This window comes from Stegodyphus dumicola, chromosome 11 (genome assembly GCF_044657685.1).
Source record: "Stegodyphus dumicola isolate Sdum_Otavi_A_Nest chromosome 11, ASM4465768v1".
In the NCBI taxonomy this organism is placed as follows: domain Eukaryota; kingdom Metazoa; phylum Arthropoda; class Arachnida; order Araneae; family Eresidae; genus Stegodyphus; species Stegodyphus dumicola.
Window position 1 is genome coordinate 143,877,644 of NC_140778.1, and position 26,938 is coordinate 143,904,581.

The following is a 26,938-nucleotide window of genomic DNA, read 5'->3' on the forward strand; positions in this document are numbered from 1 at the left end:
ATGGAGATGCCCTCCACGCAGTCCAAGTGAAGCCAAAAAAGGAGGGAAGCATGCCCTTAGTAGTCGTGGCTTAGAAAGATTGACGTGCTCTAACCACACCCAATTTTGTTCCTGGTAGTCGTAAAGGATCGCATATTCTTCACGTCCTGTTTCCCTTACTTTTCTCGCCATTTCATTTTATTTCTAGATTATGTAACTGCAATAATTTCTACATTATTTAATTGCATCCTGTAATTAATGAATGCTAGCATTAAAAGTATTGTGAACACAGAACAGTAACTATGTACTCAAACTATTATTTGATTATAATTTACTAATTCTATGTATATATAATTCTCAACTTTTTCATGTTATAAATATTACTTATATTACGAAAAAACTTAATTTGAATAAACAATGATAGAAATATGTAAACTTTAAGTTGTTATTTTAAAACTCACACAACAAATGTGACTAAAAATCAAATGTAGTTATTATATATCTTCTTGAGCACAAAATAAAATGTAGTTAAACACCTAAAAGGTAAGACCTGTAAAGTAATTATGATCAGACATTAAAGTAAACTGTTTTCTTTCCCATGGAGAGCTAGCCACTCCCCATCCCTATGTTTACTTATCGTTTTGTTATCACATATAAGTTAATTACGAATATCGCTTTTATTATTATTATGAAAAGGTATATCTGAGAACTATATATGTTTCTTCGTGTACTTTACAATAAGAAAATACTCAAACTCTTTCTTGAAGGCCATTGAAACACAAGTTTCGATTATTCTACTTGTGTATGCAGGTTCTAAAACAATCTTTTACATGGACATGAAGTCGGAAATGTAGACATTATTTCGCTGTAACAATTCAGTGCCTTTTAGACCTTTTAGATCTACGCATACAAAATCAGAAAACACATTGAGAACTTGAAACCAGCTGGCGTTTTACCTCACTTCGCTTAGTAAGGTAATCGTTTTCTTGCCCTCACGTGGCGTGGCTTATTTCCTTCCCCCTGGCTTCACTTTCTTCGTAATGCAATAGCAGAGACGCCATCTCCATCTATTCTAACCTCCTTGGGGGGTTGTAAGTTAAATAGTGGCAACTTAACCTTGAAACTCGCAGAAGGGCGGGCATGAGCAACTAGGATATGCGAGCGGTGAGGCGGCGCTGTTGTTGATGTGTAGAGTGCAAAAAACAGTCGATCTGCTTAAAAGGTTAGCTGTTTTGTGGCATTAAAATCGAACTTTCCCGCCTAGTGCCCACCTGTAAATAATGTACCCAATGTGTTTATTAGCATTCTTAATTTTGTATCTTACTCATTTATTGTACTGTGTATTTCTTAAATTCACTAGTTTTATTCACATTCTACACTCATTTTATGACTCCCACTTAGTCACGCCTTTACCGGGCCGGTTACTTGCTAGTGAGCTCTTGCGTTGCTGGTCTTCCTATTCTTTATCCGTCTTTCTCCTCCTTACTGCGGACATTATGTGAAGATAGTTCTATGTTATTGTGCCCATCCGGCATAAATTTGATTGAGCCAGATAAACTACTGATCTCAGTGGTATTCTGGCTGTAAGTTATCAGTCAGTCAGGCATTAAAGTGAGGAGTTTCGTTTCCATCGCTCTAAAGCTTCTTTTCAGAAGGTGATCAGCTGTCGTGGCTTGAAAGAGGTTGCCCGCGGCGAAAATGCAACAGAATGCTATTGAGGAATAGTGGAAGCCTGTAGCACAAATGCTTTACAGTATATGACAGTAGCATTTCGTTCGGGTCGGGATGGGAATGCGGATTTGCAACGCACAGGTCGGCCCTCCATTCCTCAAAAGCAGATTGACATCCTGAGCGGTCTCCTTACCATAGACCGCCGATTGGACAGTCCGAGAATTATCCTTAGAGGTTGGTCTGAGTCACCAAACGGTGTGGCGCATAAGAAAGAAATCTCTGAACATGAGGAAAATTGCTTCCCGCTGAGTTCCACATCGACTAACCGAAGTACAGAAATGGCACTGGTATGCACTGGCTGGCACCACTCGGAGAGATACCGCAATGAAGGATACGCATTTCTGCAGCGTATTGTCGCCATTGATGAGACATGGGCACGAGCCTATGAGCCTGAATTAAAGTGTCAATCAAATGAAAGGCGTCACCAAGGTTCGCCACGCCTTCAGAAATTTCGACAGGAACCCAGTCGGGTGAAGGTTATGCTGATTATGGCATACGACTGGGACGGTGTGATTCTTACACATGCTGTACCTGAAGGACAAACTGTCAACGCAGATTACTACTGCCGATTTCTACAGCACCATCTGCGTCCGGCTATGCGGCGCAAACGTCCACGTTTATTGCATAACGATCTCCCTATCGTATTGCATAACAATCTCCCTATCGTATTGCATAACAACGCTCGTTACCATGCCGCAAACAATGTCACTCTCCTTTTGCGACGGTGGCCGTGGGAAATCCTGGAACACCTTCCCTACTCATGAGTCCCGACATGAGTCCTTGTGACTTCGATCTGTTTCCGAAGTTGAAGGAACCCCTCCGAGGTCTCCGATTTCATGACGTTTCATCTGTACTCCCCGCAGTAGGGCGCTCGGTCGCTCACATCAACAATCAACACCTTGCCGCTGGTCTACAAGGGCTTCCCGACATTTGGCAAAAGCTTTGCTGGTGATTACATAGAAGGAATGTAATGCAGTTGTACTTGTAAGTTCATTAAAAATTGATTTATACCTATGCTGCCATTATTTAATTTACAGCCCTCGTATTTCTTTATTTTATTGCAATCATAAGCAACATAAACAATAAATACCCTACATTAAAAAGGTAACAAAAAATTCAAAATAGTTGCATTTAACGCGATTTTTTGCAGTCGCGGCCGCACAAAAATAGCTTCGCGGGCACTTTGGCGCCTGCGAGCACGGGGTTAAGAATCCCTGACCTAGATTATTAAACAAAGGAGACTCAAAAGTATATCTAAAAGTAACGCCATAGAATTAGGCTCTAGTAAAGTTCCCTTCAGTCAAACGAATGGAAAAGTTGAAGTTTTTAGTTAAAGAATTGAATAATTTGTAGTGTTTACTACCAAAATAATTTTTTTAAATTGGCGAAATAGAAAGGTGTAGAGTAACGTGAAAAAAATTAAAAAATTGAAGCAGTTAAAGAATTGAGATAAAGTTAGGGCAGTGTTTAGTAAACTATATCTTGGAGAATGCAAAAGAGGAATTTAGCATGAAAAGGAACAACATTCTAAGAGGAAATGCTCATAGCAAAACAAAACCATGCAATAAAATTTTAAAATATAATAAAATTGATACAAAATATATAAAAAATTATTGACCTTTTTCAGTCAGGTTTTATATATGTTTATATATTTTATATCAGTTTTTTTATGTTTTATTTAAATTTTTTCTTTCAATTTTTATTTTTTTTTGAAGTTTTAATATGAGTTCTTCCCGTTAGAAAGCTTCCATTTTACATAGTTTAATTTTGATTTAATTATTTTCTCCCGATTATTTAATTAATTCAAAGCATAATATGTTGTGAATTAATTGATATCCATTTTTAATGTATATCATCCTAATTTGAAGTTTCTCAATTTTTTTTATGTACACTGCCCAAAAGAAAAATGGGACAGTTCTATATCTCCCGTTCTACTGGGCCGATTGACAAAATTCAAATTGTATTTTTCATGTCTCGATAGCGCGACTTAGGATATATATTAGATATATATATGGAATTGTTCTAACATAGGTATTTTGACACAAAATCGAACTTTTCTAAAATAAAATACCAAATTTTTCCCATATTTCGGTTCTACGATTCAAATTATGCCTAGATATTAAATTTTGTTAAATTTAGTGCGAAATTTGCGAAGAAATTGACAAAATTTATTTTAGCGCAATTTTTTTCAGTTTGCGGCAAGAATAATTCTTTTGAAGAATTTCTTAATATATGGCAACCAATTTTTCTTTCCCTTCCATTACGCCGTACCGGAAAAAAAGGCACCTCGTTCCTAACTTTTTACATTATGGCACGAGAGGAAAAAAAAAAGACATAACATTCCTTCTTTGAAATAATTTAAGCAAAGCGTCTAAACCACATTTGATGGTTTTTCGCTTTCAACAAATGTGCCAAATTTCCAAACGCGCCAATATATAAATTGACGTATATCTTCGGACATTTTGAATAAAAAACTGTAATTTTTTACAAGTATGCTTAGACATAAATCTACTTTAAGATGATGGTAAAAACTTTATAGGTTATAATGCAAATTTTTTTTGAAAAATTGTATCAAAATACAAATTTTAAAAATAAACCATAAAAAGTGGGTGAATTTTATTTGGAATGAACCTGAATTTCTAAACGTGAAAGGAAAAATCACATAAGTTTAATAAAAAAAGAGAGATTAATAAATATATTCCAAGCTCAATTAACATTGAGGAGCTAAAATTTTGAGAGCTAATTTTTTAAAAACTACTAGGGCGATACTAATTCAGAAGTCAAACAACAAAAATCAGCGTTATGTTTACAAAATTTTCACAGGACTAGTTTGGATGGTTTTACCGAACCACCATCCTCAGCTGAAAAACCGCAAATGAACAAGAGAGGAAATAATGATTAGATAAGATAAGAAAGCCTGGACAAGAATAAGTAAGTGGCGCCATCTGTTGGTGAAACCAGAACTAAAACATCATTTCTTTAAAGGCCGAAAGCAAATTTGGATTGGAATTAGGATCGTTAACTAGAACAGAAAGATTTTTATGAATGTGAAATGCCTCTAGAAAATCCAGTTCTCCAATGGAAGATGTTTTTTTGAATAATTTTGGCAGCAGAAAAATTGAAAGTGTGGTTTTCGAACCAACAATATTGAGCAACAGAAGACTTCTGTGTTTCCTTTTTTCTAACATATGCCTCATGTTCCTTGACGCGAAATTTTAAGGCTCTCTTAGTTTGACCAATGTAAATTAAACCACACTGGCAAGGAATCCTATAAATACCCCAGGAATTCATTCCCGGAATGGGGTCCTTGAGTATGGAATTCGGAATTTTATTGATGGGAGAATAAACAACCCGAAAGTTAAATTTCTGCAAAATATGTGCAACTTCTAATTGATGGAAAGAAGGGAATGACAACAGAATTTTTATAATCTCCTAAAACAAGAGTGTGCCTTTTAGTGTGTTGAGATGAGAATTTTTTAACTGCTTGATTAATAATGTTGGGTGAAAAGCCCCTGTCAATAGCTATTGCTTTTAAATAATTTAGTTCTTCATCAAGGGCTAGTTTGGAGGAGCAAACTTGAAGAGCACGGAAAACGTAGGTATAAAATGAAGCTAACTTTTGTTTAGTCGGATGACATGATTTAAAGTGTGGTGGAAGGCAAACCGATGAAGGTTTACGGTAAACCGTAGACTTGCAATTCTCTTCCGTTTCTCGACATTCTGGTCACACGTAATACATCCAACTTCAGTACTACGGTTTACCCTAAACCTTCATCGGTTTGCCTTCCACCACACTTTAAATCATGTCATCCGACTAAACAAAAGTTAGCTTCATTTTATACCTATGTTTTCCGTGCTCTTCAAGTTTGCTCCTCCAAACTAGCCCTTGATGAAGAACTAAATTATTTAAAAGCAATAGCTATTGACAGGGGCTTTTCACCCAACATTATTAATCAAGCAGTTAAAAAATTCTCATCTCAACACACTAAAAGGCACACTCTTGTTTTAGGAGATTATAAAAATTCTGTTGTCATTCCCTTCTTTCCATCAATTAGCTATCAAGTTGCACATATTTTGCAGAAATTTAACTTTCGGGTTGTTTATTCTCCCATCAATAAAATTCCGAATTCCATACTCAAGGACCCCATTCCGGGAATGAATTCCTGGGGTATTTATAGGATTCCTTGCCAGTGTGGTTTAATTTACATTGGCCAAACTAAGAGAGCCTTAAAATTTCGCGTCAAGGAACATGAGGCATATGTTAGAAAAAAGGAAACACAGAAGTCTTCTGTTGCTCAACATTGTTGGTCCGAAAATCACACTTTCAATTTTTCTGCTGCCAAAATTATTCAAAAAACATCTTCCATTGGAGAACTGGATTTTCTAGAGGCATTTCACATTCATAAAAATCTTTCTGTTCTAGTTAACGATCCTAATTCCAATCCAAATTTGCCTTCGGCTTTTAGAGAAATTATGTTTTAGTTCTGGTTTCGCCAACAGATGGCGCCACTTGCTTATTCTTGTCCAGGCTTTCTTATCTTATCTAATCATTATTTCCTATCTTGTTCATTTGCGGTTTTGCAGCTGAAGATGATGGTTCGGTAAAACCATCGAAACTAGTCCTGTGAAAATTTTGTGAGTATAACGCTGATTTTTGTTGTTTGACTTCTGAATTAGTATTTATTCGGCGTGTTATTGTGTCTTAATTACTAGTGCGATGTTTAAAAAATTTGGTAGCTTGGCGTCATTTGAGTCGTAGAATTGAAATATGGAAAAAAAATGGTATGTTATTACAGAAAAAATCCGATTTTATGTCAAAATACCTATATTAGAACAGTGCTATATATAAATCAAATACATAGCCTAAGTCACGCTTTCGAGACATGAAAAACGCGATTTAAATTTCATCAATTGGCCCGGTAAAACGGGAGATATAGAACTGCCACCCCTTTTTTCCCCCGCAGTGTAAATACATATAAATGCATTGTGTGAAAATACTTTTCCTCTTTCTCTAGAATGCGACTGCAAAAATGGTGATTGCAGCATCATAGACGGAAAGAAAGTATGTACTTGTTATCATGGTAATGCCATGAAAGGAGGATACTGTGAACGTAAGAAAAGTGTCATGTTATAGCTTTATTAGATATGCACTATTAAATTTTAATGTTCGAATAAAATGAAGTGCAATTCAAAAAAGCATAATGGGTAGTAATGATTTAACTGTTTCTTGGATGGGGGAAATTTTAACATTTCTCAAATTATTAAATTACGAATTATTTATTACCTTATCCTGCGATTAAATATTTACTTCTGTATCAAAGAATTAAAGCATTTATTTTTCATATTTATGTTACATCTTCACAAGAATGGTTTGCTTGACGTTACTACAAAGCACCGGCACTCTTCTGATTTTTTCAACGTGTGATGTAAATACGATCCTTTTTGCTCTGCTAGGTCCTCAAAAAAGCTGTCCCTTCTCTTAATTCCTTCACATCATAGTCGTCCTAAACGCCCGACTCTTCAGACATGGGCAGGTCACCCAGTGAATCATTTTCTACCTGCTGCTTTTCCCCATCACGTTATTGCATTGGTCATTTCCTTCGAGAGTTGTTAAATGATATGCCAATGATTCCTTTGAAGTGACTAAAATCAGTTCAGTTATTTGAATGCATCTTCCCTCTCTTTTGTTTAGTTGTCAATGCTTTCATTTGCCATCCTGTTCTAAGGGGAACTGAACACAGTAGCGAAACCATACGAAGATCTCAAGACAGAAGTTATCGCTTCACTTAAGTAGGTTATTGTTAAGCGCTATAGCATTCTACTTGGCACGAAGAAGGAAACGAATTCCAATAAAAAAAAGTACGTACGGACGTTTCAGATATTTGAGTAAAATGGATTTTCGCCTGCACCAATGCGAAAGAGTTTAATAGATGGCTTTCGAGGGCCTTGCAAAGCAAACTTGTTCAATTTAGTCTCATTTTACTATTTAAAGAACTTAGTATAACCTTAGTTTACGGCGAAAACATCTTACCGACAGCTAAGCGCAGGGACTGATTAAAGAACGTTACATATTCTTAGTTGCCGCGAAAATTGTAAAATGTTTTTATAGAATTACTTATTTCTTAAAATAAGAGATGATTTTCTGTGTCTCAAAATGGGGATTCATTTGCTATTCTGACCATTAAATGAATTTTAGATTACACCCGAGAGCTATTTACCTAACTTCAGTTTACCATGACTCGTCCGAAAGTTATCACTGAAATTCTACATATAAATAATGACTCATTAGAAGCCCATGATATTGGAAAACATTTTTAATACCCACTCTGGATATTTCAAGCTCTGGATAATTTCTCTGGATATTTCAAGCTCCAAATCTTGAATTCATGTGACAGTGGTCATTCACTTTGACTGTTTTTCACTTGAGGGAACCGCAGACTTACTTGACTTAACCATAGAACTGTCCTTTGTGATATCATTCTCACTAAGCTGAGAACTTTACGCCCGAGCGCATATTTCACAAGTGCACATCTGTGTAGCCACCGAGGGGGCTTCTAGGATGGACCAATGAGCATCCAGTAATATTTCTGTCACGTCACATGACCTTTCGCGTGTTTTAAGATTTAAGCAAGATGCTTGAAAATACTCTGCCACGCAATTTTCTGTACAAAATAATTAAAGCATCGTCGATTGCTTCTGAAACTTTTCATTGCAAAGTTAGATCAAATATAGGAAATTATGAAGATTTCACTACCGGGTCGAAATAAATACAAACACACGTTGGATACTTCGCAAAAATTTTGATGTGAAATATTACTTAATAAGTGGTAAATAGATGAAGAAAGAAATATGTGATAAACATCTGAGCCCAAATGCAATCTTTACATAAAACTATGCCTATGAGAAAAATATTTACACCAATTATATGTGTAAATAGAAGTCAGCACTTTTTATTGCAGTCTATATGAAAAAAATGTTCTATAATAATAACCAATGCACAATTTTATTCAAAGTAAACTTTACTAATTTTCATTCCTATACATTTAGTGTGTTAAATTTCACATTTAATAACAGCTCACTCTTAAATGTACTGTCTACACAAGAAATACTAATCAAACAGAGTCAATTTATCTTATTGACAACGAATATATTCAATTTATTCACATATAATTTTTAATATTAGCAATGAATATAATCAGATATATATTCTGAATCTTGCACTTTTAAAATCAAAAGAATGCAAGTACTGAAATAAGAAAACGCTAGATTCATTGTAACACTTTCAGTCATTCTCAGCTCAATTAAAATAATATACACTTCAATTCTCTTAATCCACATAACATGCCGTGAACATCAATCCAAACATTATTGCGTCATAAAAATCACGAAAGTGAAATGTCAGAGATTAATTAAACTCAGAAAACGAAAGCACAAGATTTCTACCATTACGTCATATATTTATAACTGCGAAGAAAATTCAAATTAAGACGTAAACAACATACGCTCACGTGCACGAAGATTTAGCGTCATCAAGAGCAATAGCAGCTCATTGGTCCATTTTCCAAACCCCTCCCTCAGTGGCTACGCTGATGTGCACTTGTGAAATATGCCGCCCGAGCAGCAATATTTTCTGTTACTAATGTTACTTACAGTTGATGAATAGTTGACTAGCAATTAGTGTTATTTATAGCCGATTTTTTATTAGTATCAGCTGCAATGCTGCTTGTAGTTAATAAATTGTTAACTAGATGATTTATAGTTGATCAGAGAATTTGATGCTGTTAATTCTAATATATTAGATAACATAACTATATATTATAACTCTATACGGATGCCGTGCATATTTATATCAACAAAAACATTTTTTAGTACAATCCGCCCTCCAACCGCTGAGAAGTAAAATCATTGAACAGTTGTAGTTCTACTGAGTTTAAATCCGGCGAGCAGCCTGGTTGCACAGATGGTTTTCGTTGCTTTTCCCATGTGTAACATAAATATAAACTAGTTTCCTTCAGAAATGAACTCCAGCAATCTACCTCTTCTATTAGATAGAGAGCCCTCACATATATTTACAAATTCTTAGGACTTTCCTTCCAAAAACGAGTTTCTTATACTTTTATTAAGATCCAAGTTTTATAACAATTAAGTAGAGATCTTACTAAAGCGTCAGATTAAAGCACTTTATTCCCTCTTTTATGCAATTGTGATCGCAAAATTTTCTTCAGACACCTATTACTAGTGATACTGTTCTTAATTTCTGTAACAACATTATTTAGAAATTTTACTATTTCGCAGTGTGCGAAAGCCAGGTGACAGGTGACAGGGGGTCCGGACGTCCCCCCGGCTTACTATCGTCCGGAATCCGTAACTTTACAACGCGAGAACTTTTTGTACTCGAGAAGCGAGGCGTCAAATCTACGAAAGACAGATGACGGACGTCTGGTGTTTAACAAGGGTAAGCAGGCATATGTCCCATGCCCTCCACTATCCAGATGCAACAACTCCCTCGAGCCACACATGGCCATACCGGGAGCTTAATTTGCGGAAAAAAATCGAAGTCCGAAAAATAGAACTAGAAAACATTATTTTAGACATTAAAACTGTATTGCTATGGATAGGTAATCAGAATCTTACCTTGTACTTTCGCAGATGGAGACTTTGTGATTACAGGAAGCTGAGATAATGATTTTTACACTTTCAATCCATTTTTGGCACTTGCGGTAATCCGGTCTGAGAACTTAATCCTAGCAGGGCAGCGGGTCGCAGGTCTTCCGTCGATGGCATGACGTCAAGGTGCACACAAGACTCAAACTTTGCGGAATTTTCAATTCTCACTAAAACACTCGTATAATACTTAAAAATTGAAATATCCAATAAATTCTGGTATTGGCGTAATCTTTAGAGTATCACGAACACACACAAATAAAAATATTTGTTCTTGCTGCAGAAATACCGCGGATGGCAACGGATTTTCGAGGAGCGTTCCGCAAGAAACGTCTACTCTCACAAGTTGCAGGCTGCTTCTTGTCTACGAAAGACAGTTGACAGTTGAGAGCAGAATCTGGACACCCGTGTGGCTTACTTAGACTATTCGGGTCTAGTCCAGGTTCTGCAACTATCCGGGGTAACACTTCATGGGCCCTATAAGGGCATACATTGATCCTGTATACATGCTTACATAGTTCATAATATATGCTTATGGTTCACAGTACATGCTTATATACAAGTAGTTCATAATACATAGATCTTTCACAATACGTGCTTACATAGTTCATACATATACATGCTTACATAGTTCATAGTTGCTTATATAGTTTATACTTGCTTACATAGTTCATAATATATTGAGCCTGTTACATAATACATACGTAGTTCTTAATAATTTTCATTGGCCATAATACATACATATTTCATAATATATACAGTTAATAAAAAAAGAAGAAGAAGAAGAGAGAGAAGAGAGATTTACAGGGAACTATTCCACACTACACAAATCTGTTCCCAATTCCACCAGTTTCTGCATTATCTTGCATGTTTTGATGCGGAATCCTGGCTGTTTGATCAGATAGCTTGAAGCTTTACGAAAATTTAACCTTATTGTTAAAAATTCACTCTTATTTTCATTCTTTAATTTTTTACAGCTTGTCGGTGCGGCGGAGGAACATCTTGCATCTTCGAAGAGTGGGGAAATGATGTTCAGAAAAAATGTTTTTGTCCTAAAGGATACAGACAGGACAAAGATGAATGGTGTTCAAGTAAGAAATTTCGATTTTAGTAGATTTAAGTAAGTAAAACTGTTTTATGAGCTATTACGCATTCCGTAATACAAAATTTTAAGAGTTTATTTCTCGGCTTTCTTTTAGAAATAATTCTTTTATAATTACTTTTAACTAAAAAATGTCATAAACAGGATCTCTCTTCGCGATATATGAAAACCGAAGTTTTTGTGACAATGATGAGAGCATTTTCCTGATAAAAACTCGTTTATTTCCAGTCTAACAATACCTACAGAAAAATGATTCACGTACCAGTAAAACCTTTTATCTCCACGTCATAACTATTTTGAATAAAATATACGCCTTCAAATTCTTAAAGAAAAAATACCTCTGAAATACTTTTAAAAAGGTTAAATCCAGAGCGATTTGTCCGAATTCGTGGAATTCGTTCGTTCATTTGTTCGAATCCAGAATTAGAGTTCGAATTCGTTAAAGCTACTCAAAATGTACACCAATCAAACAATTAAAAACCATTGTCACTTAATAATGCTCAGATTTAGTAAGCAAAATTGATTGAAAGAGGTGAAACAACTGAAAGTAAACCTGGATGAAACAACATTCTGATAAAACTAACTAAAATTCTCGGCTGCATTTCCCAGACCATTTATTATCTTTCAGTAATTTACTCTTTTCTCTCAGGCTTAAATCATTTCATTCAGATATTTTCGACATGTCACCTGCACTGCAAATAAAAATGTTTCTTCCAGTGATTTGTTCAAATCAAAAATTCCCATTCCTTACCAGCAAGAAAATTACACACCTCTTACCTGTCAAAATCGAACTATCGCTTCTTGGTTGTTATAAGCGAAGTCAATGCTTTCTTTTCTTTATTCTTCAGCCTACAACAACCACACCTCTTTTCCAATCAAAGGCCGATAATATACAGAAATGCGAGGAAACATTTCATGATCAGAGGAGTCGAAATGATATTAGCGTTAGACGGCTCAGAGAGAAGATCCAACCACCATTGAAACTGAATGATTATTACTAAATATCATATGATTCGATTAATTGTTGGTGATAAAGAGTTACTTGAGAATTAAATGAAATATAAGCATTTCATAATGCTTTCTTTTCTGAAAACTTAATGTGTGTATGCATATCCATCCTCAATCAACCGCTGTTCGAGAAAGGGAACCAGTGTTAATTTAAACACTATCTATTCTTTAATTCTGTAAAGTACACATTCATATATTTATTTATAATCAAAGAACTTGTTTGCATTGCCTGTAGAGGACGTCTTTTGCCAGTCATAAGATAAACATAGTCTCTCACGGCTTTAGTCCACACATAAAGACTTCCAAACAGTGCCTAACAGGAACTAGGGAAATCCGTTAATAGTTCAAGAGGTATTAATTCTAATTATACTGGCCGAAATTGCTGCTAAACCTGTTTTAATGAAGAATTGCATAGCTGAAAACTAAATTAATGATATACATATATATATCATTCATTGATTTTTGATACATATATATATCGTTCTTCTGTTGAGATCTATGTGAGCCATTTTCGACCCCTTTTTAGTTGCCAAAGATTTCAGCGAATGCGCGACAGCACTAAAATTTCCTGTCGATATTGTAGAGTGATTAGGTTATTTTGATGCAGGAGTCGGTAAAATTCTGCAATGCACGCGCCGCGACTCAAAACCTGGACGTCTCAAATGCGTGTCGAGTGTGTTTGCAATTACACCACGCCGAAAGGAGGGAGGACATTCTTTATATAATCAACTATTTTTAAATGATGACTGGGAATAAAGGGACCATATTCGCCAAATCCTAGTAGTGATGAATTATCGGCCATCATCTTTTCAGCTCGGGCGCCTCTTGTAAAGTCATTAGGTTTTTTATTTTTTTATTTTTTTTTTTTTTGCTAAAGCAGGCGAAGTGAAAAATGAGCAATGCCCTTGCCAAGACTTCAGCCCTGGACCTCTAGATAACGCTGCTAGTATGCTTCCAATTACACCCCGAAGGCATGCGGGAAGGAGGAGTTAAATAGCTTATAATGTTGCGTGGGAGAGAGAGTAGTAGATTTTAGATTTCTTTGACAGTGTTCTTTCTAGAGTATAATCACTAATTGCATCCAAGCTTGATGCCGGCTAAGTACTGATCGAAAAAGAATGATCACAGTCCCGACACTGTACAGTCGCTTACAGCGCAACCAGTCCTGTCTGAAAGATGGATTTATTGGGATCAAACGTCATTACATAAGAAATTATTGTATTAGTTCCTCGCATCACAAAGAAGCTATAGCCTTTTCTTTCTTTCCACCGACAGCGAGGCAGCCGATTCACTGGGTTTTTGCTTACTATATCGACCAGCTAGCTCCGCTGACGGAAATAACTTGGTCCGCATAACACACTTTGGTGCATATTGTGCTCAAGACGACTGCTGGGGGATGCAAACAAATGCTGGGAGAGTCAATGGTGTAGTGATGGCAGGAGGGTACAATGTGGGTAAGGAGAGCAGTTTCAGTTTCACATTTACAGAGTTATAGATGGTTACAACTTAAGTGCTGCCAATAAACATCCACAACGTGAACAATAAATGAGTACTGTGGATAGTAAAAATACAGGTATAACTGAGTTGTAATTAGCTGAATAGTGCATTGATTATGAATCTGAACAATTAACTGAGTGGCTGATTAAAAAGTAAAAATAATACATTAATTAACGCAAAATACATAATTCAAGGCAATAAGTATAAACAGAAAAGAACAGAAAAAGCTAACTTAAAATAAATTACTACAAGTACAGAATATACGGGGACTGTGCTGGTGATGAGAATAGCAGCTGAAAATTATTCCATCCTGACTGAGATATTACGTACAATCACGTAAGCGTTTCAAAGCATAGCGATTTTTTGAAATAACTTCGGCCCACGCATGGATATGGTCCTTTATTGGCTGTCTAAGGTGATGTTCTGCAGTCTTTCTGAAAGCGGACACATAGTGTCCGGATATCCCGCATCAGTACTGGTCGTTTTCGCGTCGTCTGACGCGATGCAGGTAAGTCATGAAAGGGCCACGCCCTGTTAGAAACTCTGTAAAATGAGGAGAATCACTTCTTAAAAGTCGACAGACTTTTCGGAAAATTCTGTAGACTCTTCTGCCAGTAGTCTCTGTCTCTCACATATGTTGCGAACGCTATAGCCTATAATCTTCTCCCCTTCGAGCCATCAATGTACGTAACTCTAGGAAAGACAGTGTTCTCAGTTCTGCTGGAATTCTGAATTCCGCCGGGTGACATAACAATAACGGTGCATTCCGTTTCATAGTCTGCATAAAGAAAAATATTGTTCCACAGGTTTGGATTTGGTTTTGAGTTAGGGTAATGTTGGTATGCTACACTGATGGCTCGATTCCATGTGATAACTGGTGTTGGTTACGTCTTTTAGGGTTGCGTACTACTTCGTGCATATAGAACTAAAGTACATTTAATATAAGTCTATGAGAAATTTCATTAATAATACGTAGCAACACTGAAGGCATGGAAACAATTATTGTAGGTTACTGACCCTTATGTGAAGATGTTACTAGCGGCAAGAGTATTCTGAGTTCTTTCCTTGTCTAAAATATACTGAATTAGTCACTTCCTTCAGTTTTTTCGATTTTATTTTTGATTCCTTTGTACTTAAATCATAATTGAAACTGTATCATAGGAACAGCAGGATCATTGATTCGTCAACTTCCCTAAAATCGAAAGGCTTTAGTTACATAGTTAATCGAAAGTCCACACATAAAGACTTTATGTGTGCAGACCGCTAAAATCCCTTGACACTGGCTGTAAAATTATGATTCTTGTTATGTCAAGGGAAGCCTTAACGCAATGAATTATTTCTTCTGGAATGTCAGAGCCCATCGTCTCATACCTCGGAACAACGTGACGAATGTGAAACGCACAAATGCATTTTTGATCTTCGTGTGGCCCACCGCAGAATCTTAACGTGCACGCAAGACCGTTATCCGACTAAGAGTCCGTTATCCGACTAATGTCCGTTATCCGGCTAAGAGACGAAAATCCAGCGAACACATCCAGTGGTTGGGGAAATACGATATCCCCAGCAAATGCTCGGATGAAAGGGACAATGGGAAGAACTAAATTGTTGTGATAATGTTTCGAATGTCACAGATTTGACAAAAAATCTCTAAATAACACCAAGGCCTTTCAGGAGATGTTTGCCCATATATCTGGTGTTCTAAGTGAGCTGTGTTTACAATTCAAACTTCATTTGACTCAGAATCAAGAGATGTATAACACAGTAAAGAAATATGTACAGTGTGCAGAAATAAAAGCAGTAAGTAGCCACAAAATTTTAGCAATAAAATTATTTTATAAAATGCACTACGTATGTAAATAAATACAATTAAAAAAGTGTAAATGAATAAATAAAACCATAATTCTGAAGAAATGCATGAAATCCAGACTACAATCGAGTAACATCAATATTTATATAAATGACTAATATTTTGAACAAATCTAGTTAATTTTTGTAGACGTCCTGCTTTTTACCTCCTTTTAAATCTTCCACAGAATGGTAACATACATCAATGCAACACAAACATCTCCTATATGAAAGAATTCGAATCAGTGACAGGAAAGAAGGAATTACGCACTGTCTTCTGAAAACTTCCATATTCTGTTATTAAGTCAATAAAATCTCATACAATGCTGTTACAGCACTTATCAGTGTTTTGGTATTGGAAATGAATGCCATTAATTTTTATTAATACTCATTACAAAATTATCATTGCAATTCATTAAGTGGGTTCGATAAAATAATACGTGAATTCGTCAAATATAAACTGGGGTGCATTTCTTTATAAAAATTTAATTTGAAACCCAAATAAAATTATAATAAATTTAATTATATTATTAATTAAAATAATTTTCAGCTTCTGAACATAATTTCTCAGTTGCTTGTGTTTTCAACGCTATGACATTTTATTGTTCTAAGACACCACTTTTAAAAAGACTGCGGCTATGGTTTAGAATAGTACAGTCTACTTTTTTTGTTTAATAAACTAAGAAAAGATTTTTTTTAAATATCAAATCGTTATATCGGTTTTTAGTAAAACTTAAATTAAAATTGAATGCTCTTCATACGCTTAAGATGACTTTGACGTATGAATGCCCTTCATACGTCAAAGATATTCTCCTTTGCTAGATGCTGTTTGGAATTTTGAAGGTCCTAGAGAGTGATACGCATTACTGTAAAACATGGTTCCCTACTAAAGGAGTAAGTACACTTCCTATAAGTTGAAAACCTAAGATTTAATGGTTGGCGAATTCCTTGAGTTTAACAAAACAGAAGAACATATCATGTCAGACTATGACACGTTAGTCAAACCATATGATGAATAACAGATGAGTGTACTTGACTGTTACATTATGAGTCGGGACTATTTGATAGTTCATTCAGTTAGGCAGGTAACTGGAGGCGTATAATTTATCTGGCATACTGTGTTAAATTCCTGTTACAATCTATCTTCCACAGCTATATTCTACAGTGTTCGCAACATATGTGGGAGACACAGACTACTGGCAGAAAAGTCTACAGAGTTTCCCGAAAAGTCTGTCGACTTTTAAGAACTGGTTCGCCTCACTTTATACAGTTTCTAACAGGGTGTGACCTTTTCATGACTTATCTGCATCGTTTCAGATGACGCGAAAACAACCAGTGCTCATGTGGGATGGCAGGAAATCCAGACACTATGCGTTCGTTTGCAGAGAGACTGCTAAACAGCATCTTAGACAACAAGGTAGGTAGCTGACTATATCCATACATGGGCCAAAGCTATTTCGAAAAATCGCTATGCTTTGAAACGCTTACGTGATAACTGCAGGTTTCCATGCCTCGAAATCTCCACATCACGCTGGAATGATTCAGGGCTGTTGACCATGTCAATACAGGTAACCCAGGAGTGTACACAGTTTTCAGCTCCATCAAAATTCTACCTCGAGGTTATACACTGAAGTGACAAAAGTCATGGGATAGCAATATGCAAATATACAGATGGCAGTAGTATCGCGTAGAAAATGTATAAATGCGAAGTGCTTTGGCAGGGCTTTCATTTGTGTTCACGTTATTCATGTGAAGAGGCTATGACGTGATTATGACCGCACGACGAGAATTAACAGACTTTGAACGCGGAATGGTAGTTGGAGCTAGACGCATGAGTGTTTCCATTTCGGATATCGTTAGGGAGTTCAACATTCCGAGATCCACAGTGTCAAGAGTGTGCCGAGAGTATCTAATTTCAGGCATAACATTCCACCATGGACAGCGCAGTGGCAGACCACTTGCACTTAACGACCGAGACCAGCGACGTCTGCGCAGAGTTGTCAATGTTCACAGACAAGCAACACTGCGTCAAATAACTGAAGAAATCAATGTGGGACGTAGAGGGACGTGTCCGATAGGACAGTGCGGCGAAATTTGTCTTCCTTGGGCTATGCCAGCAGAAGACCGATTCGAGTGCCTTATTGACAGCACGACATCGCCTGCAGCGACTCTCGTGGGTTCGTGAGCATATCGGTTGGTCCCTAAACGAATGGAAAACCGTGGCTTGGTCAAATGAGTCACGATTTCAGTTGGTAAGAGCTGATGGTAGGGTTCGAGTGTGGCGCAGACCCCACGAAGCCATGGACCCAAGTTGTCAACGAGGCACTGTTCAAGCTGGTGGTGGTTCCATAATGGTCTGGGCTGTTTTTACATGGCATGGACTCGGTCCTCTGGTGCAACTGAACCGATCATTGACTGGAAATGGATACCTTCAGCTACTTGGAGATCACTTACATCCATTCATAGACTTCACGTACTCAAACAACGATGGGATTTTTATGGATGACAATGCGCCGTGTCACTGGGCCACAATTGTTCGCGATTGGTTAGAAGAACATTCTGGACAATTCCAGCGAATGATCTAGCCACCTAGGTCGCCCGACATGAATCCCATCGAACATTTATGGAACATCATCGAGAGGTCAGTTCGTGCCCAAAACCCTGCACCGTCAACACTTTCACAATTATGGACGTCTATAGAGGCCGCATGGCTCAATATTCCTGCAGGGGACTTCCAACGACTTGTTGAGTCCATGCCACGTCGAGTTGCTGCACTTCGACGGGCAAAAAAAAGGACCGACAAAATATTATGAGCTATCCCATGACTTTTGTCACTTCAGTGTATATTTTAGCTTTCTGGGCTCAACGCAGCCGCAAAGAAGGAATGCAAATTTCCCAACAATAGGCAAAAGGAAATTGATGTGCTAATTCTTCAGTAAGTTAATGAACAAGAAAAACTTCAGAAAAGTGCTTCATACTGCCTTCGGATATAACGTCATTCAAACTCTACTGCTTTTTTTAGTAAAGGTTTCAGGTATCGGCCCAAAATATCGCGGCGAAAACATCGCTAACGAAAACGTCGTGGAGAAAACAACGAAAGGCGGAAACATCGTGGTACAAAATATCGTCGTCGAAAATAAAGCGTTTCAAAACTTTCGCAGTTTAAAAACATCGTTGTCGAAAATATCGTTGTATGAAACAACCAAAATTCATCGCATGACGATAACATCGCCCACATGCTTTTTTTAGGTTTTAAAAGATGTAAATCCGTTTTCGCATAATGATTTGGGAACGCAAGAAGCAAAGAGGGATATTTTACTTTTATATTTCATATCTTTGAATGAACTGATGATTTTTTTCTGAAAATGTAAGAAGGAAAATTATTCATTTAAAAATTGAAAATGAGTAGAAAATTAATGCAACTTATAGAACTCAATAATTTTAAATTTATATAGTTAGATAACAAAGGTCATTAATAAATTAATCTTTATTATAAAGTTTTACTCATAATTTTGCATGACAAATACAGCCTAAAAATGCTTAGAAAAAGGTAGAAAAATAACTGCATGAGGTTACCTCTATAAAAATTGCTTAGTTAATTATGAGATTATTTTCTTTCACATTTACTAATCTGATATTTTTTTGGTAGAAATTTTATCTTGATTTGTACCCGTTTATTCTTAAAGTGTCGTCAACATTTTTTGAGCTTCAAAATCTTTATACAAATGTGCGTTTACAACTGTTAAGCCTAAAAAGCGCATGTGTGATATATCATACTCATGCAATGATTTGTGGGATCTCTATTTTTTACCACGATATTTTCGACGACGACGTTTCTAAACTGCGAAATTTTTTAACCGCTTTATTTTCGACTTCGATATTTTGTACCACGATGTTTTAGAACTGCGATGTTTTTTCTCTTTGCTTTCTTTTCTCCCACAATGTTTTGTACCACGGCATTTTGGCCTTTCGTTGTTTTCTCCGCAACGCTTTGTTACGATGATTTTGCCGCGATTTTTCTATCTGTAACCAAATTTCAGAGGGATTTGTGTTCAAAGAAAACTAACAAATCTGTCATCTGCCGTTCATTTTTACTCCCGACAGGTAAAACAGTAATACGTTGTAACGGAGCTATGGTTATCAGCTGTGCAAGTTGAAAGCAAGCTGCAAGCAGTTTACAGCAAATACATCTACTTACGAAAGGCTGGAAAGGAATGCCGGGCTTTCAGTGACTTTACACTTATAAGCCATAATCCTATTTAAATACGCAAGTTACTTAATAATTTAACTTAATAACTTACTTAATATTTAAATACACAAGAATCTTACTGCTTAAGCCACCAACTTGAAGCATCCAACAGAGATTAATTCCCTGGACATCTCTAAGCGATGTTCACCCTCCTTATCACATGGTTAGAATCGGCCTACTACGAGAATAAAGTTCATATGAAAGATTCGTTTACCAGCATTTCCTCAAACAAATTCCCCACTTCCGGAAGTATGATTTTGCGAATTTTCACGTTATTATTCTCTCTTAAAATTTGGAAGTTTTTCTTGCTGTATATACTTGAAATGAAATACTGATGGAAAGTTAATGAAATATTTATATAACACTGCGCAGGAGTTTTGCAATGCGAAGATGAGAATAAGTGCCCTAATTCAACGGTATGTGTGAACACAGATGAAGGCTACAAATGTGTTTGCAAAGAAGGTTTCCGACCTCTGCGAAGGAATGCCGATCCCAAAGACTTCGGATGTGAAGGTAAATTTTAAAACTATTAAAGCCTTTAGCGCATATTACTTTAGCAAATGCAACAAAATAAATAGTTTCTACGCACCTTTTCTTCCAAAACCAATTTAAAAGACAATTCGCAACATTTTACGCCTAAAGGGAAAGTATTGCTTTCATCGCTGCGCTGCATGTAGGTAAGATCAGTGAATGTACCTGCAGCATATTACAGTAAACCAGCTTCTAAGAAATTTTCCGTAGGAAGTAGTGTTGTGACTCCGTTTTTTAAGTCTGATAAAAACTTTTCAAGGTTAATGACGTCATTTGCAGTAGGTAACGTATGGTAAAAGATAGCTTCCCCGAACCAGTTCAAATGCCCGAACCAATTCCAATATGCAGTGCCAATCGAAAGCAAGTTAGAGTATGATACAGTAGCTTCCTCAACCAATCGATTTCTACTTCCGACCAGACTGGATCGACTGTCCGTGTTCTGCTACGACTATACAGAATAATTAAAAGAAAACGTTTACCAAAGGACATGGGAAATCAGGCATAAGTATCGAAAATCACATAGGAACATAGGGTTGCAAAACTCGCTAGAGAGCACTAGAGCCACGAAAAGGCGTTGCTATACGAGCATGAGCTGAGCAAATGGACATTGTCTTCATTAAGCCTTGGATACGTTAGGAGTAACATGGCTAGTTACACGTACCACGAAATAACCGACATGCATTTGATTTAGGGGCTTGGCCAACTTCAATGGACGAGAAGCCATGCGAATGTATCGTGAGAAATATCTGATCGAAAGATGCTTTTGCGACCTCGCATCGATGATTGTGCGAAACCAGTTCGTTCGACGTGCACAAGCCGGATGCCGGTTGCCATCGAACAGCTCGGACTTTTTTCCGAAAAGAACTGTAGCCTAATCCTTCAATATACGGAGTTGTGTCCCGAGACATCCATATCCCCCCCCAATCTACAGTCTGGCTCCTTTTACATGACGAAAGATTGCATCCTAGGCATTGGAACCGGAAGACTACAAAATGCGCGTGGAATTTGGGCGGTGGATTTTGCAAGGAAATGCTGCCGACCGAAACTTCAAGCATTCTCTTTACTGAGAAGACAACGTCTTCACTAGAGGGTGTGATGAAGGTTCCCAACATGCATACTAGGGTGGATGAAAACCCACATGCTACAAGTACGCGTGCCTTTCATCGCAAATTTACTCTCAAAGTGTGGGCTGGCATTGTAGGAGACTGTGTCTCCCAGAAACCACATTCTCCCAGAAAGACTTAATAGCTGCATTCTTGCAAGAGGTTCTTTCCAGACATGCTGAATGATGTTCTTATGCCAATTCCTCGAAGAATTCGAGCTCAGCACGACGGAGCTCCTGCACATTTCAGCAGACAGGTCAGAACACGTCTATAGTCCACTTTTCCTGGGCGTTGGATTGCTGGCAGTGAACCAATCGTATGTCCACCACAATCACCAGATCAGTCTCCAAATGGTTTTCTCTTCTATGATTTGGGGTTTTTAAAAGGACTTGTATATGAAACACCTGTTTCATCGCTGGAAGACTTAGTAGGAAGAATTGTTGTGGCAGCAGGATGTGTTTGAGATACACCTGGTATTTTTGAGAAAATGCGCCGTTCAGTGTAGCTTCGATGTCAAGTGTATCTCGATGCAGCCGGAAAAAATTTGGCCCTCACCTGTAGGGATGTGATTTGTAGCATGTCACTAATATAAATAAATGATCTGGAATGGTTTTGTTTTTTGTCTTTAATTACATACTATTTTGAACGCCTTCTTGTGGCTCTGAATAGCTTTAGCGACTCTATGTTCCTATGTGATTTTTTATCCTTGTTGTATGCCTGATTTACCATGTCATATGGTAAAAGGTTTTCTGAATCATCCTGTAGATGTAAAAGGACGTAAGCCTGTGTAAAAGTTTTTCTGAAAGTGGTAATGCAGTTTATATAAGCAAAATTCTTAGAAGTGGTTTTTTTTTTTTTTTTTTTTTTTTTTTTTTTATAGAGGTGTTTCGGAAGTTAGTTCTTCAATGCCATAGGACTTTTGTGTCTTCCATCGAAATGAATTTTAATTAGCTTTTTTGTTAATAAGATTTGTCAGTTGCTTTCTGGTAAATTCTTCATAATAACAAAGAGCAAATTTTCTTTTACGTTTGATTACTCCTTGTCATATTTCAAAATAAGGAATGCCTCCAAACCTCTGTCTTCAGAAAAATTTAGCTGATTCCGTACGTTCAAAATGATCAATAACAGGTAGAATTAGCTGCTAAATACCAGAAAAATTAATATATATGAATCTTTTGATCGCTTAAACAAACGATTAACAAAATTTTACAGTATTTTAAAATTTCGGAAAAAGTCGCCAAAAGAACACTGTCTTGACAAATACAGGCATTTAAATGCTTTTCAATTAATTTACATCGATTTTCCAATTAATATGTTTAGTGTGACTTCCCGAAACACAATCCTTTACAATTTTTGTTTTCTTTTTTGTAAGTGCGTGTGTGTGTGTGTACCGCTTACATGTTGATCAAATTTATAATATCCTAATAGATGCAAATAATTTAATTATTAATATTAAGTTGTTCCTCAACGTTTCACAAAATTGCATATTTTGTAATAGCTTTTCTGCAGTTTTAAAAAACATTGATTTAGCTTGCAGCATCGAATTTCATCGATTGTTTGTTTACTTCGAGAATTGTTGTTCTGTACTATTTATATTTTGTATAATATTTTTGATTCGCTTGGTAGCAAATTAAATCTTGATTATTTATTAAAAAGATTGAAAGAAATTTTATGCTTTATTTTATTCCATTCTTTGTTTCTATTATTTAAAAACTTTTATGGCCTTAAATTTTTTATTAATATAATAATTTTCGGCATGATTTAAGATTAATAATCATCCAGATATAATTCCAAAACGCGGGCACACCAGCGGCCGAGCGGTAAAGTCGCTGAACACTGGTAGTTCGGTCCGAGGTTCGAATCCCGCGAACGGGCTGGCTGCATGGGCGTTTTCGTGGTTTTGCCCATGTGTAACGTGTATACGAGCCAGTTTCCCTTAGAAAGTCCTCCACGAAAGGCATCTCTCCCCTTAGGCAGATAGCCCTCGTGTGCTTTGCCATAATTAAATACACCAACACCAAAACGCCGCTCTGTTGAAAATCCTTAGCTGCTCTTTGAAAAAGACCAAAGAAATTTCAATTCTTTATTTTTGTATTATTTTATTACATTATTTTTATTGTGTGACATTAATGCATTGTTTTCTTTTTCCTCGAATCCAATGTATTTCCGTCCTGTTAAACTGTTAACTACCGAAATTTTGATTTAATTATTTGACAATTATGTGTCAATTATATAAGTCTTTAATTATATTCGTATTATATGTCTTAATTATACTCTCCATTGGTGTTATGGAGCTGGTGCTTTATTAGAATTGACTATTCCTTCAGTGTGTATTTGGCTATGACATTTGCGTCCGAGAGTATGACATTTACATTTACATTATATTGTTACGTTAATATATTGACGAGTGTATTTTGCTAGTTTATCTGCCCTCTCGTTACCTGTGATGTTGACGTGCGCTAGCAACCATTGAAGAATGTAGACTTTATTTAATTTTTGAAGAACGTTGAGGCGAAAAGGGATCCAGTTAGTGATCAGGAAGCTTCCCTCCGGGATCCCCCCGGGGTCGACGTAGAGAACTCTGCGAAGCTACTGGCTAGGATCTGTACCTAGGCAGTCTCGGCCACGGGGGTATAAAATTTATGAATTTGGTGGTTCTGAAGGCTCTGGGAAAGGTCACTTATTGGCCGGCCCCGGAGTCTGGCACGTCCTAGCACGGCGTGGTACTAGTAACCCGGGGTTCTTCCCCGGGGTCGCTGGGTAATGTCCCGCTGCGACGGGCTCGCCCAAGCGACTGGTAGGAGCATTAGACGACCGGTGCTGCCTGGGGTGCGTCCCCAGGTGGTGCGCTGCTCTCCTGGAGGGTAATAGTGGAGGTTGAACCACCACGACGTGCCCAAAAGGGGAGTGGACCCGGAATGAGATTGAGTTCTCGATACGGGGAATGCCTTAATCTTCTTCTTCTTCTTCCCTTCGGGATTACCTGCAGAGCTACATTTAAGTCACGGAAGACAACAAATCCTATAACTTGCTCAGAAATGGGAAGGGCTCTATACATGTCAAGTACCTTCATTAAGCCTTGCTAGAAGGTATTGCCAGAAGCTCACAAGTGAAGTTAGAGATAAGGTTACAGCGCCAGTTTTGTGTTGATAAGTAGTATCACCTGGGGTGCTCACAAATACTCCAGAACCTCCATTAGTGATTGTCTCATCAGAAGTGTATAAGGGTATACAAAGTCCTCTTTTGGTCTATTCAATGGTCCTGATCCCTTTCGCTTTAATGATGTCAAACAATTCCTTTTTATCGCGTAGCTATAGTCAGTTGAGTACTATTCAGAGTTCATAGGAACCGAGGAAGGAAATGTAGGCTCTCGGAAGATGGACAAGTTGTTTTTTAAATTCTAAGTTTGTTTTAAATTCTAAGTCCATTTGTTTTCTAATTTATATATAGATTTCTGTGTTTTTACACAATTTCCTCGTCAATTAAACATTTACCTTAACAAACAACGAATGCTTGCATATCCTTCTCACAGACCTCAGCCACCATTTGTTTACTATCCATGATAACTATTTATTTACTATCATTTTCGCACTATCATTTTTACAACACTGTGCCAACCTTTCAAGAACGATCTTAACCATTTTCACTCTTTAGTGCCCCTCATAGCTTTGTCTACTTCACATGGCTGGCGATGATTATCCGCAGCTGTCCTCCTTGAACAAAAGTTCATTTGACTTCGGCCTCCTGGCTAATACCCTATCCCAGTGTAGCAATGTAGAATTTTTTCGAATGTTACGCATATCGTAGACAGAGTTGTAATTATGGCAAGAATTTTAACAATTATGGCAAGAATGGCAATGTAAGATGGAGTCGAAGAAGAGTAGCATGGCATACTGAAGAAGTTGAGGGCTAAGGAGTGGCCGTGAATCGATATCTTCCGGAGAGCAATCGTAGTGCGTGCAACAGAGTCTAGTGTCCGAGGCTGGATGAGAGTTATGATATCAGAGTAAAGCCTTTTAGGGCCTCTTGAATTATAAAGTTATTGGGTTTAGGGAATTTTTCATAGCCACGTTATGCGGCTGGATGTGAATTTTTACAGTTGGCACAAACAGGGTTCTCAATAAATTCCGTTTGGAGACAAGCATTAGTAGTGTTCCACGGCGCATTTCACGCAACGTTTTGCGAGGAGCGATGCCCTTTCTGGCAATTGTGGCATTGAGGTACAAGATTTTTGTTGGTGTATCTCTCAATTCGTACAATGAATAGCGGTAACTGTGTAATGTCGTATATTTTTCTATGTCTGTTGTAGGGAGTAATTGTATCTGAAATAAGGGCATGGGCAGCCGAGTTCTATTCCGCAACTGTCATGTTTCTTTGCATTACGAGCCAGATGGCTGAGCGTATTTCACAATCGGTGGGTCGCTCGATTTTCTTAAGCATTTCATGTTTCATTCTACGAAACCTGACTAAATTGACAAAGAATACCGGGAGTCGGTACTTTATTTTAGTTACAAAGAAGAAAAAAGGGAGATTTTGATTTATTTCATTATGGCAAAGCACACGAGTGGTATCTGCCTGTGGAAGAGATACCTTCCTGGAAGCCTCTGCAAGAAACGCTGGCTTGTATCTAAGTTACACATGGGAAAAACCACTAAAACACCCATCTAGCAAGCCCGTTCGCCTGGAATCGAGCTGATGTCAAACTACCAGTGCTTAGCTGTTTTGCTGCTTGGCCGTTTTGGGGCACAAAAAAGTGGTAGTTAAGCGGTTAGAAATTCACTCTCAAAGAATCGGATTCTGGGCAAAATCGCAATGAACTGTAAACTGAGGCCACAAACAAGCCCATATACATCTGAAATAAATCTCGAACGAATGTTGAATTTTGTGAATTTAATACAAGTGCTCATGTTAATGCCCATTTTTCACATCAATATCACTTATAAGATACGTAAAAATGTTAAAACGTTGTTGTCAATTTCTTTCGTACATAATATCCTATTACGACAGGACATTTTGTCATATTTGATCATACATGAATTCTTTTTGCTTTAAATAAACGATTGCGTTTAACTTTTATACACGTTTACGTTATCCTCGTGTTTACTTACATAAAATAGTGGTTAACCATAATTTTGAAGTTTAGGATATTTCAATCAAGTGCATATATTATATAATATTCTCTCTGTTTTCTTAATTGGGGAAATTGTAATTGTTAGGAAAATTAAATTT

General features: G+C 37.0%; 1 protein-coding gene across 4 annotated transcripts in view; it reads left to right on the top strand.

Annotated features, from left to right (window-relative positions):
• The window catches only part of LOC118192536 (uncharacterized), a 104,017-nt gene that overhangs the window by 55,516 nt on the left and 21,563 nt on the right, over window positions 1–26,938 (top strand). The window contains exons 9-11 of one of the 4 annotated variants that reach the window (XM_085827281.1): window positions 6,726–6,821; window positions 11,352–11,465; window positions 20,448–20,588. In XM_085827281.1, coding sequence (XP_085683407.1) covers window positions 6,726–6,821; window positions 11,352–11,465; window positions 20,448–20,588 — 351 coding nt within the window. The remainder of the gene's footprint in view (window positions 1–6,725; window positions 6,822–11,351; window positions 11,466–20,447; window positions 20,589–26,938) is intronic. The other 3 variants (XM_085827283.1, XM_085827282.1, XM_085827284.1) reach the window with 3 other exon arrangements.